This window comes from Papilio polytes, unplaced genomic scaffold (assembly GCF_000836215.1).
Source record: "Papilio polytes unplaced genomic scaffold, Ppol_1.0 DF824069.1, whole genome shotgun sequence".
Lineage (NCBI taxonomy): Eukaryota > Metazoa > Arthropoda > Insecta > Lepidoptera > Papilionidae > Papilio > Papilio polytes.
In genome coordinates this window covers 2,572,988-2,590,880 of record NW_013525135.1, presented here as the reverse complement: position 1 = coordinate 2,590,880, position 17,893 = coordinate 2,572,988, and the positions used below count along the sequence as shown (strand labels likewise).

At 36.1% G+C, this 17,893-nt stretch overlaps 2 protein-coding genes across 3 annotated transcripts in view; one reads left to right on the top strand and one right to left on the bottom strand.

The window, feature by feature from the left end:
- LOC106100154 overlaps nt 1-17,893 on the bottom strand; it is a 52,851-nt gene that overhangs the window by 34,314 nt on the left and 644 nt on the right. The window lies entirely within an intron of this gene.
- Nucleotides 609-17,121, top strand: LOC106100155. Its single transcript, XM_013278904.1, has 10 exons — nt 609-772; nt 13,333-13,448; nt 14,053-14,164; nt 14,730-14,827; nt 14,938-15,048; nt 15,508-15,723; nt 15,968-16,086; nt 16,265-16,364; nt 16,460-16,695; nt 16,848-17,121. Exons 2-10 carry the CDS (start codon nt 13,341-13,343, stop codon nt 17,065-17,067), a joined length of 1,320 nt encoding a protein of 439 aa, XP_013134358.1. The 5' UTR covers nt 609-772; nt 13,333-13,340; the 3' UTR covers nt 17,068-17,121.

The window sequence follows — 17,893 nt, the reverse complement described above, 5'->3', positions numbered from 1 at the left end:
CCTTGATATATGTATGTATAAAGGACTTGTTATGGACTCGTCAAATACGTAACTTGATTAACTAAAGTAATTATTAAGTAAAGAATTTACGCTCGTGTAAAGTCAACAGGAAATGATGGAAATAATAACTTTATCTTTTACAGCTTATGTCTCATATTTATAAAATACACATATTCCTACATTGATTTATTGTTCTTCAGTATACAATAAGTTCATTGTGAATAGTGTAACATTCATAGATTGAATGTGAAAATAGGTAATTGCAATTGAAAGGTATAGAATAACCATACAGGGGTACAATATAATAACTATAATAACACTATTATTTGATGTTAATAATATATAAATTAAATTCATACCAATCATATACAAAAAATCGTCCGTCAGATATTATTTTCCCGCAAAGATCGATTAGTACGCTAACGTGTTACTTGTCAATAATAACTTTCGTTGCGAGAGTTGCTTAAACCAAACTAAAAATAGTAAATAAGGTGAAAGATACTAAACAATAGGTTGGAAAACTTCTGAAAATCAAAGGCTTCAGTGGCGGAAAGTGAGGAGGGGAGGTGCGCGTACGCAAGAGGCGTGGCTGAGTCCGGCGCGCGCGCAGCACAAACACGCAGAGCCGTCGCGGATGCTGCGGCGAGCGCACCTGTCGCACCTCCGCGCGCACATAGCGACTCGCGGGCACCACACGCGATAACACAGTGAAAGTTCAGTGTTTGTGATCAAAAACAATCCTCAAACCATTGCCAGGATCAACGCTAACACGGTAAGTCAATTATCTTATCGCTCAATATGCACATCCGAAGCGCGAATATTTATGTAAGGCTATTTACTCGTACTTAAACGATATGGAAAATGTGTACTACAAACACGTAAAATGTTAAGATAACATCAAAATTTGGGTAATAATACACGTTTTCTATTCCGCAAAATTCTACGTTCGATTTTAATTAGTCGTGTGTCTAAGAATAAAAGAAAAATTCGACAGAATCACACACAGAATTTAAAACAAAAAGCTTCATGTTTAAAGCTACTAATTTTAATTCTCAGACAACGTCTTTATTATATGGTAATTTATTAACCCGCACTTGTTACAATTTAATGTACACATAATGTAGAATAGTTGTATTTTACCGGGAGAAAATTACGTTTAATTGCTATTTATAATACAACCTATTTTTTATTTTCTTTAAACGGATTAATATTAAATTCGTATATCAATCTGTCCATGCTGTATAAAATACTAATGAACCCATTGACATTTGTAAAAAAAATAAAACGACAAATGTATGCGGTAGAATAAAAATAAGAGTAAGAAGGATAACCAGGCAAGGTATGTAGGTAATTAAATACAAGGTCTGCAATAAAGTCGTCAGAACGGAAAAGGGACGTTCCTCGAACCTCATATTTTTATCAATACATCAGTCTGCCATTCATAGCGCGATGTCGGTAAATATTTGAATAGGTGCATCACTTATAATGATCCTGTATTCTTGTAGAGTCAACACTTTATGAATGAGAATACCTCGAGATATGTATACGTGTAATAGCAACCAGTTTTTAGCCAAATTCGAAACCTACAAGCGATTCATATGCGTTCGGAATACGAAAAGACTTCTGATATTGAATTGAAAAAATGTTAGCGCGTCGCTCGCTGGAGCTCAAAGGACACCCATGAATAATACGAGGTAACAGTAACATTATGTAGGTGGTTACACCCGGTTCCTTGTAAACGAGCGCCTCGTTAGCATTACATTAGCATTTTAAGGACCCTGTTGATAATCGATGATTAGAGCGCCTCACGGAGGCGACGAATGAACGGTCGATTGAAAGCATAAATCGATGCATTAACGACCTGTCATACGTTAAAGCGAAGCGCGATGCACTGGACATCGTAATCGGGGAACATAAACCGACTGTAATAATTGGTCACCGAGTCCTGAAAGCTAGTTAAAGTGCGGCTCTGCCGTTGCGCCACGACGTGGGAAAAGCTTTTGGGTGAAGGGCACCGTGAGAGCAAACACTCGTTACCAGTCACGATGATGTCATTCGGTCAAGGAAACTGTTAAAGGAAAACCTTCAGTACTAAAAATCTAATGTATCCGGAATCATTAATTGAATTCATGCGTTATGAGTTATATTTTACGATCAATATCAAGTACTAGCCGTGCGCTTAGCTCGCTTCGAGGTACAGCTAAGTGAGTCCCTCGCAAGCCAACGTTCGATTCATCTGTTAAGAGTAAACTGCCGCATAACCGCCAAGCATTATTTAGAGTCATTCGCTGGAACGACCGCGCGCCCGCTATTCGTAATCAATTGCATCCTATAACTTACAGACTCGAAGCTTTACTTCCCTCTACAGAAACGCAGGCTTGCGTTCTGAAATTAATACGTAGTTGAATGTCAATGTATTCGAAAAACAATACATTTTTGTAAAACATATTCGCTATAATCTACTTTACCAGAAATTCTTCGCTCGTTAAACGTGTGCGTAAATAAGCGTGTAAGGGTTATTTTCCAGTTCTCAGCTACGCTGCTGCACTTACGTAGGACTTGTAATTCGATTCAGAATCTATGTACTACACTTGACCATTGTAATACTACGGCAATTACTAGATCAAATGAGATTAGAAACTTATAACAATTTTGAATATGTTAAAAAAAAAACTAATGAAACCCAAAATGGGAAAATGGCGGGAGTTGTTTGTGGCGTTGTTATATCAAGCTTTTCAAGGGTCTGTTTTAAATTTGGAGGTATGCATGTCAACGTATACAAACACTAGTCGCCGGTGATGCTCCCGTCTGACACAAGTGCGTCGTATTTGCTCGCCGCAAACACCGCTTCTGGTGCGTCTGCCATCGTCGCCGAGACAGATAATTCTCCGAACATCACGACAAATATTTTAAGCTGTATAAACCATCAAAACGCTTCTCTCTCAAGATTGTCGATCACGTACCGTGTCGATGAATAAGAAATGCTGTTAACGTATGTTATAGGTTCCATCGAAACATACCAAACATCAATGTCAATTCAACAATTTAAATACGAATGAGTTTTTTATGTAGAATAGAAATCACTTGTTATAAGTGACATTGACAGAAGTAAAAATCATACAAGGAATTTTATTGTGTGTGACATGGTGAAGTTAAAAAAAGTGGTTTCCACTTGTTGGTATTCGAATTGACTATTACATGAACAGTGTGCTATGTATCTTAAATACCTCCGCAACGCAGCCTCGAACACAACTAGTCGAACGTACGTCCCGAAGTTGCAAAACCAGTTGGCAAACGAATTTTATAGTAGCTGATAATCTTGCATTTGAGACTGGAATGGCTGGGTGCTAATCGATTAAAACTATGGCACATTAAAGGGTTTCGTGAGAGTCTATTGTTATCTTAACTTCCTGTGTACGTCGGTTTGCAAGACGAGAGAAAGTATTGGCAGTGGTAACATTTCGTAACCCCGCCTCTTCGGACCGGACAAGAAAATCGAAGGTACGAATTGTGTTTAGACAAACCTATAGATAAACACTACGAATTAAGTTTCAAAACTGCACAATCCCACGCCTTAAGTACAAAAATTGTTGACACGATTGCTGCTTTGAGTTATTCTTCTCGTTTTGGACACATGAGTCGAAGGCGAAATCATCAATCTGCGGATCAAGGTTTCGTAACAAATTGAGTGCGCGGCGGCAATAGATAGCGTCGCGACATCATTAATTTATTGATTTAATGAGAACCTCCAATTTGTACCACTTAACCACTTCTTCATTATTAAGCGGTGTCTCTTTTAAATAAATTATTTTAAAACCAATATTTCCTCAATTCCTGAATGTTGTTAGCCAAAACACTAATGTCATTTAACCACACTACATGGTTTCTACATATACAATTTTAATGGAAGACAAGTTTGAAATACAATAACGGGTAGAGCTATGAATTGTTATCAATGTCATATTGACTCTAGCCGGCCGTAAAATCTGGGTCTACATTATGTTACATAGAAATTATTCATGTGTAACAGTAGCATAATAAGGAGCTTTGCAAAACGTTTTTGACAATACATTGATGACATAAATAAAAATACTAACTATAAATTAATTAATAACGTTCGTAGTCTACAAAGTCTGGAAAAAGATCACTAGCAGAGAAAAAATAATGATAAAATGACCTTCTAGACTTCTGTTATTATCAAAATAGGCGGCATTTGAAACGCGAAATTCCGTCCACTATCTGTTACTTAATATTTATTCAAAGCAGATCATCATGCTAATATTGTAATTGAGATAATGTCACCGCGGAGCCGGTTTGCTTGCGTACGAGATAAATAACGTAGCCGGAAAGCTACGCTACATCTAGCTGCCTGGATCGCATACTTTAAATATTTTTTCTAAACAAAAAAAATGTTTTACGTTAATTATTGGGAAATAATACGGAAACCTTATTTTTTATCTTCTATACAATAATTTTACCATCGTACCTATAAACTTGATATTGTTTTTGTTTAATAAATGACATTAACAAATAATAAAAAAGTTATAAATGCGGAGAACAAAAGTTGTAAAAGCAATTTTAGAGGCTTTTGCTATCGATATTTAGCATAGTTATATGTATAAATGAGGTCAACGTAATATGTATTCAAAAACTACACAGGTTTCCATATTAAGAAGCAAAAGAAATAAATTGCTAAAAGAACCTTAGGTCGGTTTAGTTTCGCCACACATTTAAATATTATACATGTCCTGTCAACTTTTACAATCCCAATTCGAGATAACGATTCTCGAAATTAGATGTATTTTAAAATACCAAGCATTCCAAAGAGCTTATGTCCTGTCGGAATTCGTGCCACTTAAATTTTGGAATACATCATCGTCTTTTTGTATTATCTTTTATGGTTTATTGTTTAAAAGGTATTCTAGTAGCAGGAAACATTTAGTGACGGAGACGTTGAACCCTTGACGAGTGTTGACCTCCCGACACACTCGCGGCTCCAAACTTATTCTATGATTCAGTCTCCTTTCTATGCCGACACTATTACCTCGCTCAAAGAGTAAATAATGACATCACTCATATTTGAAATCAACCGCGACATTAAGTGGAACCTGATTTATCGCGAAATTACGAAAACTGCCGTCGGCGGTACAACGTCAGCGAATGCGTGCACAGCGCATGCGATGATGCTACTCTTAGGAATGTATCAGTTTAAAAAGTATCGAGACAAGACAAAACGGGCACGAGCGAATTAAACTAATATGTATTGTAGGACAGATAGTTATTGGATTAGAGGGCTGGTAGCGGCGTGCGCGACGTCAGATTGCAGCAGGCACGGCTCAGATATGCACTCCCAACATTGCACAATTCAAAGCGGTCGTTCTCCGGGACGCTAAGCCGCGTTTCAAACCATTTGATAACGAGATAAACTACGCCACCATCGTATTTATTTTGTCATCGTCTCCACACGTGCGCGGTTACTTTTCATACCGGTTTCGGTGGGCAACAGCGTTTTAGACTAATCAAAATTAATATTAATCACTGTTTGTAACGTTTACTATACAATTTTATCGATTATATTTACAGCTTAATCGAAAATGTTAGAAGATTATGTTATTAAACAACCATTTATCATATTTTTGAATATTAAACAATCTAAAGATGATTATAACGTTAATAGGTCTAATATTAAGTAATAACATATAAGCCCGCGGCGCCGCTTACGCAACTTATGGTCGTTTTTGGTGTCCATTAAAACTTTTAGTCCAATTATTATTTTGGTGTTTAGTCAAATCTCGTGTGTTGTGGTTGACGTGGACTGTAAACTATATAATTATAAAAAAATACTCATTTTATCACAGCATAAATTACGTGTCGGTAATACTTAATAGTGAAAGTCACGCAATAACAAAAAAAAAAACGATATAATTGAGCGTCTAAAAGGGTTATTTCAGAGGTGGTCTCAAAGACGATATAAAACCCTAAACTAAAACGGATGCATTCTGTATTTTATGCGGCCACTCAGACTAATAAAATCAATTCTGAAAATTATAATCATACTCGGGCCTCAATTTATTCCGAACAAAAGGTTTAAAAAGTTAAAACGCGAGGGATCGTAAATCTAAAATCACCTCGGATCATAAACATAGTCTGAGACTTCAATAAAAATATTTAGCGCCTAATCTTTCAACAACAATGTTGTTGATGCTTTCAATTTTTATTACAAAGTTGAAACAATTTCACTTCGCAACTGAGACGGTTAGCAAGAAAAAATTACTAAGAATATTAAATAGGACATAAGGATAGATATATCCTTAAAAAATATCGGAAAATTACAGGATATATTAAAAGCTATCAATACAGTGATATTAACGATAGTTGATTTTATTCATACTGTAATTTAAAACAATCGGCATTTAGCAAATGGGAAGCGCATTTTGATACTAATAATGTTCTAAATCCTATTTTATTTCTTTTTGTAATTCTTCGTAATTGTAATTCAAAAGTATTTAAAGACAATCTGTTACAGCAGTGTAACAGTTCGGTGGCCTGTTATTTTTATTAGACTCAAAATAGATACAATGGCTGTAACAACATTTAAAATGCTTTTTGTATTACAACAGAAAATTAAAACAAGTACAAAAAAATGTACATTTCACTTTTGAATGCGGATATTTACTGCAGTCATCAAATGTAATTAAAGATTTTGCATAGAATTTTTGATTAAATTAGTCATGAGATGCTTTTTTAAACTAAAAGAGGCAAAAACTATATTTTTTTCTATTTAAAAGATCAACCGTTTTATTTAGAATTCCAAAGTCGACAAAAATCATAAATAAATTTTATATTCTCAATTGCAAAAATACCAAACTTTCTTTAAAATCTATTACACTTAAAAATAAAACGTACATAAAACGACTGACTATATTTTTTAAAGATACCCTAAATCTAATCACAGTAACGACTCTCAAAATAACTGCGCTTTACACGGCCCTTAACAACTTTCAAAGAGGCTTTTTAGAGGTTCGTCTAACACATGTCCATTAGACAATCGCCTTTGTTTTGCCACCGGGTACTAAACGTCAGCTCGCTCCCTATACGGACAAGTGAAAAGAGTTATCGCACAAGTACTTAAGTACAGTTAACGAATTATTAGCTTTCCAAATGAAGAGGCGAGAAAGAAACATGATGTTGGTGAAACTGAATAGTTGTTTACACTATTTTTCAGATATATTATTCAGTAACTACATTTGTTTGTTTAATTGTTTCTTTCTTCTATATATTTCGATATGAAGAAAGTAAGATTTGTTAACTCCTGCACTCAAACATGCATTTAGGACCACCTTACCTCACTTGCAAAATTATAGAAATTTCTTAGATTTTATAAAATTAGAAACTTCAAACTTGTAGAATCTTTCATTAAAACACAATTGGAGCTTAAAAATGCTTTTTCGATGCTAACAATGACACCAGCAACGTAACTAGCTTTTCTATTAAAGGGTTACTAGGTCGTCTTTTGGCATCATAATAAAATATATTTATAGTTATGTGTCAGCCAGATGCGTTAAATTCCTTGCGGGTCGCATCGAGGGCTGGGCGACTGCGCGGGCGGTGGCCGCCGCGCCGTCTACCACTCGCCGTAACCCACTTACATACCTGATGTAATTCATACCCGCTTCTATATCTACTTCGATCATAATTTAATCGAACTATTATTATTGATACAAATAAAACTATTGCATAAATTAAACTACTCTATACACTCATTTTACATATAGTCATATAAGTGGAACATGAGAGTTGAAGTTTGAGGTAAAGTTGTAAAATTGCTTCAACAAATGTAAAATATCTTTCGATTTAACTTTCGAAACCGCGTTTAGAAACACGTAAAAAATATTAATCTTATAACTGCCACAATTCATTAATGATGTTTATTTAATGTTTGGATATGTTTAAAACAAACACGGTAGTGCATTCACTACCGTGTTTGTCACATATCTATAAATAAAACGAATCCTTTTAAAAACGCAACACTATTAAAATTCCTTGATTAAAAAAAAATGAGTCATCTAATTCATTTTATTAGATGGGTGAATAATAAGTAACAGACACCTGTATTTCAATTTCAAGTCAAACATATAAATATAGAGAAGTTAAAATGTTGCAGAACTGTAAAAAAAATCTTCTTGTATTTTAATATCAACATATATTTAAGCAGGTAGCCGGGCACCTTGTGTGAGTCATAAGACTATGTGTCATTATATTTCACTACAATACAAAATTATTATTAAAAGTTTGCCGCTCGAATGTGCGCAGTTATCTCATTGTATTCACATTGAGTCACGCCTATAGTTTCAAATTTCGAACGACCATTTTTCACCGCCCATTGCATATTCGCAATGTCAACCGCACCGTACATTATTGAATAGACTGTTGCAAGTGAAACGTGATCGGACAACTGATAAGAACCTGATTTGCGTCAATTTACATTTGAACGGTGATTCAACTTCGCGAGATGCGAAAGGAGGACGAAAGGTGACACGACCTTACGCGAGCTGATAACGGCATCCAGGAACAATCCTCGCTATCTTTATTATATCAGCACACTTTTGAATAGCTATGCTACAAGCAAACGAACCATATATAGCTACAACTCCATTTTTAATTCACATTATTATAAGTCATCATTAGTACGACAAGCCTGATAGTGGGTCTGCTAACATATATGTCAGGCGTTTCATCTTATAGTTAGGCAACGGTGACAGATCGTGCTCTAAAGAGCTTTTTAAAACCGCCCTTAGATGAACGTTAATTAGCAGTAGGCGATAAAAATAAAGTTCGTGGCCGAAAGCTATAATTATCTAGTTAAAATATCGTGTTAAAGTTGCATTAAGAATGCGACATCAATTATAAAATATTTGTAATGCTGACTCACGAGTTGATAGAAAGCGCCGATTACAGAGCGACTATATTTTGCGAAGAGTATGCGTAAAAGAGGTAACCTCCGTCGACACTACAAGTACACAAAAAGATGATTACGCTGTAACTGCAAACAAACACGTTGAAACAACGGAATACTATCTACTGCCGTGTTACGGAACACTAATTTACGTACGCCCTAATTATAGCAGAGATAACTGAGCCGCTCTTCATGTGCAGTCCTTTGAGTGAGTGCGGTAATTGAACGATGTCGGAAGCGTTACGTTAAATTACTTTCAATCAATTAATCCACGTTATACAAATCCTCAGAACCGCAGACGCGGCACATTGACCCCCTTCTGAATCATTGATAGTCAACGACGTAGCTAAGAACACTATTATGATGTTAATGCTAGACTCGGAGGACTTACATATGGCCGTGCGACTTAATCGGCTATTTATCTTTATTACATCTTCGGTCAGTAGAGCGGTGGGTTGGGCTCTCCGCGGATTACCGCGTCCTGACTGTGTGCGTTACATAATACTCGACATCATTCATATAAGTTTAGTGCCGTCTCTAGATAGGGAACGTTGAATGCGCAACAAATATTGGTTCGGCCGAGCATCACCAGTAATCACTAGCAACAATAAATTCATAATAGTCTATGGCGTCCGTCAATAATCTTTTAACGATTGAATGTATGCAACATTCGTTTAAATTGAATACATTGTACACAAAATGTTTCGTCACTAAAAATATGTAGATAGCCAATGGACGAACACAATGTCAAAGATCCGTTGTGGCATCGAATGATCGCTTTTGTAGCCGTCTGACGTATCGTGTAGTTAAATACACAAAAGGAAAAAAGAACATTCAACCATCTTCCGTTCCTACATTTTTATTTAACAACGGAAGCCGCATGACTCGACAAGAAAAACTCAGATTAATTTTCACCGCTCGCGCCGCGACCAAACGTCCGCAAAGTAGAAAATAAATTGCTTGAGCATCGAGTCGGACAGGGGAGGTGAGGCTACACAAACAAAGCGGACGTGACATTAGGAATATATGTATTAGACAAGAAAAAACAATTCGTTACGTTAAACACGACCTAAATAATCTGAATACCTACTAACACTAATAATACCTATAAATTGTCTTGATTTTTAATAATATCTCATTTCTGTAGGAAATGTCAAAGTATTTACAGCTTCTAGTAATAAGCATGTAGACGCTTCATCCTTTGCTACTAATTAAATCGTAATGTAAACCGATGTTCCAATAAAAGGCAATCGAAATGCTTTAGCACCTGGAAGTGGTCTGTAGCCGCATTGGCTTGCTGCCAGTTCCACTGAACTTTGACAACTCGACTGTAAATTGCATTACACTTCCGTCCAGCAATTTCACTATCTACAAACATTAATAAATTATATTACCATCAGGAAATGTGCGTTAACTCGACACTTAAGATTTTTTTAATTGTGAGGACAACAACGAAAATTCAAAACATGCCAATATCATTTTAACTTTTTCTTTCGTAAAAAACCGCACCCAGGCCAGACTCGCCTTGCAAGTTTCAAGTGCAGTGAGGTCGATGTGCTCCCAATATGAACATTCCTTTCCCTTTCTGAATATTTGATTGCTTCCAGGCATAAAATAAGAACAAAAAAGTAATAAGAGTCTACAAACGTTAAATTTCACTTAACAATGTAACTACGCGATTCTGTGACATATCTCACGAGTCTTAACAAAACGAATGAACAGAAACTGAATTGAAGTGTTGTTCATCGGTCGTAAACTTTTTAAATAGCCCGAATAAATATAAATCTCCATCAGACTAAATTATCAAGACGACATTAAAAATTCAACAGATTGTTTAGCTGTCGTCTATCAAGTTACTAAATCTGACACGACACGTGTAAAAGCGTCGATGTAATCGAAGTTCAATTAAGAGTGATACGCATCTGAAGGCACGGGGTCGGGCCGTGACGAATCGCGTTGGTTACCGAAATCAGTACGACTACGTGACGGCAGCCGATACCGCAAACCGAAAATACACTCTGGGTATACCTTTAATATAAAAGAAACATTAACAGACAGGGCTACTTTTAGCCCGCCTCCTCCAGACGCCGTTTAAACCGTTCACACGTTCAATGATCGAGAAACAAGTCCGGAGATGTCTACAAAAGATGTAATCGAGGAGCGTGACAGCCGTGACAATGCGAGCCGGCAGGAGGATTACACAACGAGGCATCTCGGGGCGGACGATTAGTTGACCCCGGGGTAGCGTGTAAGCGTGCGTTGAAAATCATAATCCCACGAGGCGGAGTCAGAGAATTGCGCAGGAATGCAAATAAATAGATGCAAAGAGCGGGACGAGCACACCTGCCGTACATCGCATCGACGACGGAATAAACAATGCGTATCGACACGCGCACCGCCCGCGCCCCACGCAGACGGCCTGTGATCGAGATAAAGGCTTGTTTTCCTTCCGGGACTCTATTGATGTCTAGAGGAGACTCGTAAACGCTTTATAGAGATAGTTAAATATTTGGTGATCGAAGACACTGCGACTGCGAGCTGAAGTGACCCAGTTTGAAAACCTCTGTGTAAATCCAATATCCATGATACGTTAAGAGAATATCTTTAACTTTGACGAAATCTTTAACCTGAAAAGTTTCGTTTTTAATTAAATCTGTACGTAAACAAAAGGCTCAAACAATCTTAAACACGATAATTTAAGACATAAAAGAGAAGTGCTAATAAGATCGTAATTTAAATTTTCTCGTCGATGTGTTATTTCCAAAGTCAGAATGGTATCTCGATGTTTGGCTTAACGTCGAAGAAATAAATGGTCGGCGTTTTCGTTTTCCCTTTAATTAATTGCTGTCATATATTCATATTCATCCATCATCGTTCTTGGTTAATTACTTGACCTGTCGGTTGCACACACGTTGTTGCTTTTGGTTTATCTGCCATTTCGTTTTTTACTTTTTTAAATGCAACATTACACATCGTTAGGAACGTATCATTAGTAGGTTAACTTTCATCTTGAACTGTTTTGATAGAATTAAAAAAGACGGAAATGGAACTTTTAATTCCGAGTATAATTATGATTTCAAGATATTGACAATGATGGGTAAAGGGTAGATGTGAACCGCAAAGTGGCGAGCGGCGAGCGGCGAGTGTCGTGTGGTCTGCGGCGCGGTCGCGCTGTAATTGTGCAGTCTTCCTGCCCTAGCCCTTGATTACGCCGCGCCGCGCCGCGGTTCATTGTTCGCGTTCACCTTTGAGTTCCTTGCGATTTGCACTGTCATATTATATTTAGTTCAAGACATAAATAACACGTCTTTTATTTTTGTTCAAATTGCAATATTTATTTATGATAGAAGTTAAATTAATTTACTGGTAATATTAAAAACTATGATTTAAAAACTTTACCCTAGCCTTATAATTTAGTTTTTGTATGAATCTCATTCATCATGCAAATTACTGTATTTAATTGATCCACAAAACGGGGACGGGATCGAACGTTATTACTGGTGACTCAATCAGAACATTTGAATAAGTGGGCCATCTCCGTGCCAGATACACATGAGGATGTTTAAATTTATATCTGCGGTTAGACTATCTAGAAATAAGCGGTCGTTCGCAGCCTGAGAAATGTCTCGCACGATGCATTTTATGTGCACCTCGGCTTGTTACAATACGAGAAAACGTTATATTATTGTATTTTCATTTCTTTCCTTAACCATTTTCTTGAAAACATACTCTTTTCCGTTCTTTTAAAAATTTTGAGAACATATTAAAACTATAAACTATGACAAATAATTTCCCTGCACGTTAAAACCTAAGTAAGAGTTAAAATGCTCATAAACTGTAGTTACACATTGTCTCAGAGTCATTTCACATAAATCCTTTGGAGTCAACAAAGGACAATTTTGAATCGTTGCCAAAACTGCGAAGGAAGCGTGTTTACAAAATGTCGTTATGCACTAACAACTGTTGAACTACGCACTAATATGTTAATGCAATCACTCATTTCATCACTATAGTGACCAAAATAAACTTTTTTTACATGAAATTAAAAGCAAATGTGAAGTAAATTCTGATGTTTTGTGATCTATTCTAAGCAAATGAGCCAATTGACTGAATTATCAACGCATGTTACAACTAAAAACGTAAAACAGGCAAGCACTAAGAAAAGAGTGAAAAGACTTCAACATTTGAAGCGGTCAAAAGGATAATAGGAATGAAAGTAAGGAAAACCGAAAGCGTTACTAATATACTAACGTTGAGTTAGAAAGCGAACGAAAAGATAAACAGCATTCGAAATATAAACTATATATTATAGTTTTCTTAAGTGATCATAAACGGTAAGGTATTAGCTACTGATTGCAATAAAATGAACATTTCAGACGGGGCGATGTTAAGAGCGGCCGTGGCGGCGCTAGCGTGCCTCAGCGTGGCGCGCGCCTCGCCCTCCGAGCCGCACCAGATGCGCTTGTACGCGCAGAACTCATACAACACTCAGGTACTACAAATACAGAAAGAAACCTAATAATGAAGCACCTCTATCATATTATCAAAAAGTTGGTAATTTGAAGTAGTAAATTGCTTAAACTCACTGTTTTCCACAGCTAGTTTGACACAACTTAGTATCTAACCACCGAATTCGCCAATATATATGTAAGTGGTTTTTGTAATTGTTAAAAACTACTGTAACTACTTAAAACCGATTCTATTTAAATTACTCAATAACATTGTTATACGTAAAATTGATGAACTTAAAAATAGATATCGTTGCTGTGGAAAACACAGTAAAAACATTAAATCCATGACCCGAAAACCAAGCTGTAAAATACGTCAGTGCAATCCATAGTTCATACAAATGAGACATAATGGAACAAAATTTCAGATGCAACAACACTGTGACTAACTAATTTCACGCGGTTTTAACACTGCCCTACGACCTCAAACATTATGTTTATACATTTTACAAACACGAATAGAAATATTAGAGTTAAAAAATTTTTTTCCCAGAAGACTTCCTAATTTAAGCGCAAGTTCATTCATAAATCTTAATTAAAGAATTGCTATCATTTTAACTATTATCTTTAATCTAACATAATTTACAGGATCTGAACAGTGTATTAACGAGTATCGAGGAGCGACTCAGACTTCTGGATACAATAAACGCAGCTCAAGTGAAACAGGCGCGACGCCTGGACGTCATACAAGATAAATTGGGTGAGCATTATTTATGCTGTTTAAACACAAGCGACAAGAAACAATTACTTCCAGAGATTCAGTAACGAAATGAATACTAACAAAACCTAAAATTGATACAATAATGTAGACAATCGAAACTATGTAATAAAATAAGGAATGATTTTATGTTATAATATTTTACAAAAGCTCGCTGTTTCGGTCGATGCCAAAAGTTTTGTAAAGTCCGCATGTAGCGTGTTATCTCTTGTACGTTCGTTTGTTAAAGTTGAACACAAACATTCCATCCACGCTGAAGATCAGCACTTCCCTATCTGACCCAAATCTCGTACAATTCGTACAAACGAACGGCACTTCCAGTGTTTATACAATGAGTAAGAAATTATTGTGTCATATCCTATTTTAGTGACGCAGTGTAAAGTTTCGCAACGTATCTCGTATATCATTTACAATTAGACAAAAGGGGGCGGCGTACAATCAATTGCCAGCGATAGGATAAAGCGGTCTGTAATAGGAAAGGATTAACATAACATCTAGGAAGAGATGGTGAATGAGGATTTCCTAATTGATTTGCAATTGATCGCAGACCGCGTGGAGACGACGCTAACGTTGCGACTGGAAAGGGCGCAATTGGCGGCGGAGAGGCTCGAGCATCGGCTGCACATGTTACAGACTACAGTACAGGTCTGCACTATTATGCTATTTAAATTTGTGACGAAAATGACAGCCATTACAACTAGATTAAGGACATTCAACTTGTTTATTGAACTAATTGTTATTAATACAAATTGCAGGCGTCGATTAAGGAGAGCAGCGAGAAAATAGAGCGCAGTCAAATTAAAATCGCCGAAATCGCACAGAACCTAACTAATCATATTAATTCCCACGCTCATCTATTAGAAAAGGTATGTATTAGTTAAACAGCTCATTGTATCAATTGACAAAGTGTGACAAGCATTTAACTGTCAGTTAACACTCTAACATTGGTATTTACTACTGTCTGCATCAAATTAAGGGCGCTATTACAATGTGCACCGAGTTAAGAATTCCTTCATACAATTGATTACCAACGTAATTCTTTGCTGAGTACTTATTTTTATGACTTGTCATGTCCTTACATAATGTACATAATTACATTAAAACCCTGTCCGTGACCCAGAGAGGTGGCCGGTGATTTAATCCGTTCATTCATGTTTACTTACTCAAAATAGAATTATGCTTTATGATTAATTTAACGATTATATTAAATATGTTATAACATACTAATGACTAAAACATAACATATTTGGAGTTATTTCTTTTACTTTTTCCTTATAACCAAAACCAGAATAAAAATAACATCTTATTGGTTTATTGCTTTGTAGGTGAGCGGTGCATACGCAGAGACTTGGCACCGCGGTATAGTGCTTGAGTCTTTGATGAGGGACGGCCTAGCCCTGGTGAACGTGACGCGACGCGAGCTCGCCGACGGTCTACGCGCCCTAGCGAGACGACAGCGTGACGCTAGGCTCTCGTCAGCTGATTTGGAGGCAGCCTTTTCTCGGCGACTGCACGATAACTCATATAAGATCGATTTGAAGGTAAATATTTACTATTTAGAGAAAACTACGAAGATTTTTGTATCAATTTCATAAGGATATTGAAAACAATAACTCAGGGTATTTAGCCTGCAATCGTATATATTTTATGTAATGTGTTGAACCATGCACAACGCGGCACAGATTTGATGGACGAATGTCCAATCCCAGTAAGCTACACCTGTACTTTATAATAATAATGAAAACCATTAGTTACTATCATTCCATTTCGTTATTTTTCTTACAGATGCAGGAATTATTAGATGAACAAAAGCGCTTCGTAGACTCATGTCAGCGTGTGCAGCTAGATGACCCCACGCACGTCGCAGACGTCTTGGACAAACTCATCGATTCACTCATCAACAAGTACGTATCTTTAATTAGAATTTTATGGTTTTGGGATGAAGCTCGTAGTAATGCAATTCTACTATAAAAGTTTAATTTAGTCGTCGTATTGTTGCGACAAAAACAATGCAGTAAAAGAAACGAAATTAATAGAAACAAGACATAAACCATTAACTCAAAAAACCAAATTAATGTACAGAACCGCAGCTACATTCCACGAGCTGCAGAACATCCAGGTAACCATGCGAAACCACGACAACAGGATTATGAAGCTCCTTAACAACGGTCGGCAAACACAGGTACACAAACGCAGTAATTAACAAGTAGATGGATCAAAACATAATAAAAGCGACCAAGAAGTAATCACTAAAATAACATTCTTTTGTATTTTCAGACGGATTCAAACTGTCGTCGATTAGAGACCTTATTCCGAAATGCGTCGCATACGACGTTGAAAGAGAACGAACTGCAACAGCTGACGGAAAAATTCGTCGGGCTGACGAACAGAGCAGACGCGGCGCTGCAACGCTTGGAGAGGCAGCTCGGCTTCGAGAACAATGAGCCCACACCCCCCACGTCAGAGGTTAAAGAAGAAGCCGACCGATTGCTTCTACACCTAAATGCTATCAGGTAAACCACAACTTAATTTAAATTAAAACAAAAAAAAATCATAAAGAAATCTCACAGATTGAATCTTATAGTAACCAATGTTTAAAAAGATATGTTACAGTGAAAGCTACAACTTTTGAAAGAAAACAATACAAATAAACTTTATTTTGCAGAAATGAAGAGGTATCAGATGAAGATGATGATTGGGAGGATAGCGACCAATACAATAACCTTTTCGATGAAGGTGGAGGCAGCGATATGATGAATGAAGACAAAATTATTTTAAAGAACCCACTTGAGACAAGCATAGCTGCCAGGCGGCCACATCGGAGACATCTGCGCAAAGATCCTTACGACCGTGGCCCTAGCTTGAAGAGCAAATCTTTGTCTTAAATTTAATTTTAGCTTTTATTATATTATTTTAATAATAATATCTATATAATACCATATGGATGTTTTATTTCACAGTCATATCAATTAATTAAAATTTTCATTATTTTAAATTTTTATAGCTTAGTTTTTATATTTAAGAATTAAACAAAGCAACCTATAAGACAGGCCTGTTTCTTTTACAGTAGTGACATAATATCATACCTTTTAACCAAATTGTGTCAAAAAATTAGTTACAACTGAATGTCTATAATAGTTATAAAAAACTATAGACTGTGCACTACTTCCAAAGATTAACACATAAATAATAAAATCCTTTTCATTTATAATTGTACTATTTAAAATATCTGATATGAATATATAAATAAGAATTTAATAAGATATTGCCTGAACTGGGTTGCCTGGAAGAAATCGCTCTTAGCTATAAGACTGTCCCTGGGCAAATCTAATATTACTTAATTTAAGCATTGTTGTATGATATGTGCAAAAATAAATACATAAATAAATAATGCATAAGAAAAGATAAATTCTTCTTAAAGAAAACCAAAGCATTAAAATTACAACTACATAAAAAAACAGTGGTTTCCATTCAAGGAATATTTCTTTTGGATAAAATCAAGTGACAAACAGGTTCTCTACTATTTAACTCACAGAATAATATTTAACACACACATCACTTGGAAAATTTGAGAATACCTGGATGTACTTTCAATTCTGTAAAACACACCACCACATAATTTACAGAAAGTTGAAAAAATCTTAGGATTATGGGAAAAATCCAATAAGAATTTTAACTAACATAACATTAGGCTTTGCACAAAGTAAATAA

What these genes read in the sequence shown, in the direction of transcription:
- LOC106100155 (XM_013278904.1), top strand. Translation starts at nt 13,341, where the DNA reads ATGTTAAGAGCGGCCGTGGCGGCGCTAGCGTGCCTCAGCGTGGCGCGC. An exon ending in AGAACTCATACAACACTCAG is followed by an intron (nt 13,449 to 14,052) that starts GTACTACAAATA and finishes CATAATTTACAG; the next exon opens with GATCTGAACAGTGTATTAAC. An exon ending in CATATAAGATCGATTTGAAG is followed by an intron (nt 15,724 to 15,967) that starts GTAAATATTTAC and finishes TTTTTCTTACAG; the next exon opens with ATGCAGGAATTATTAGATGA.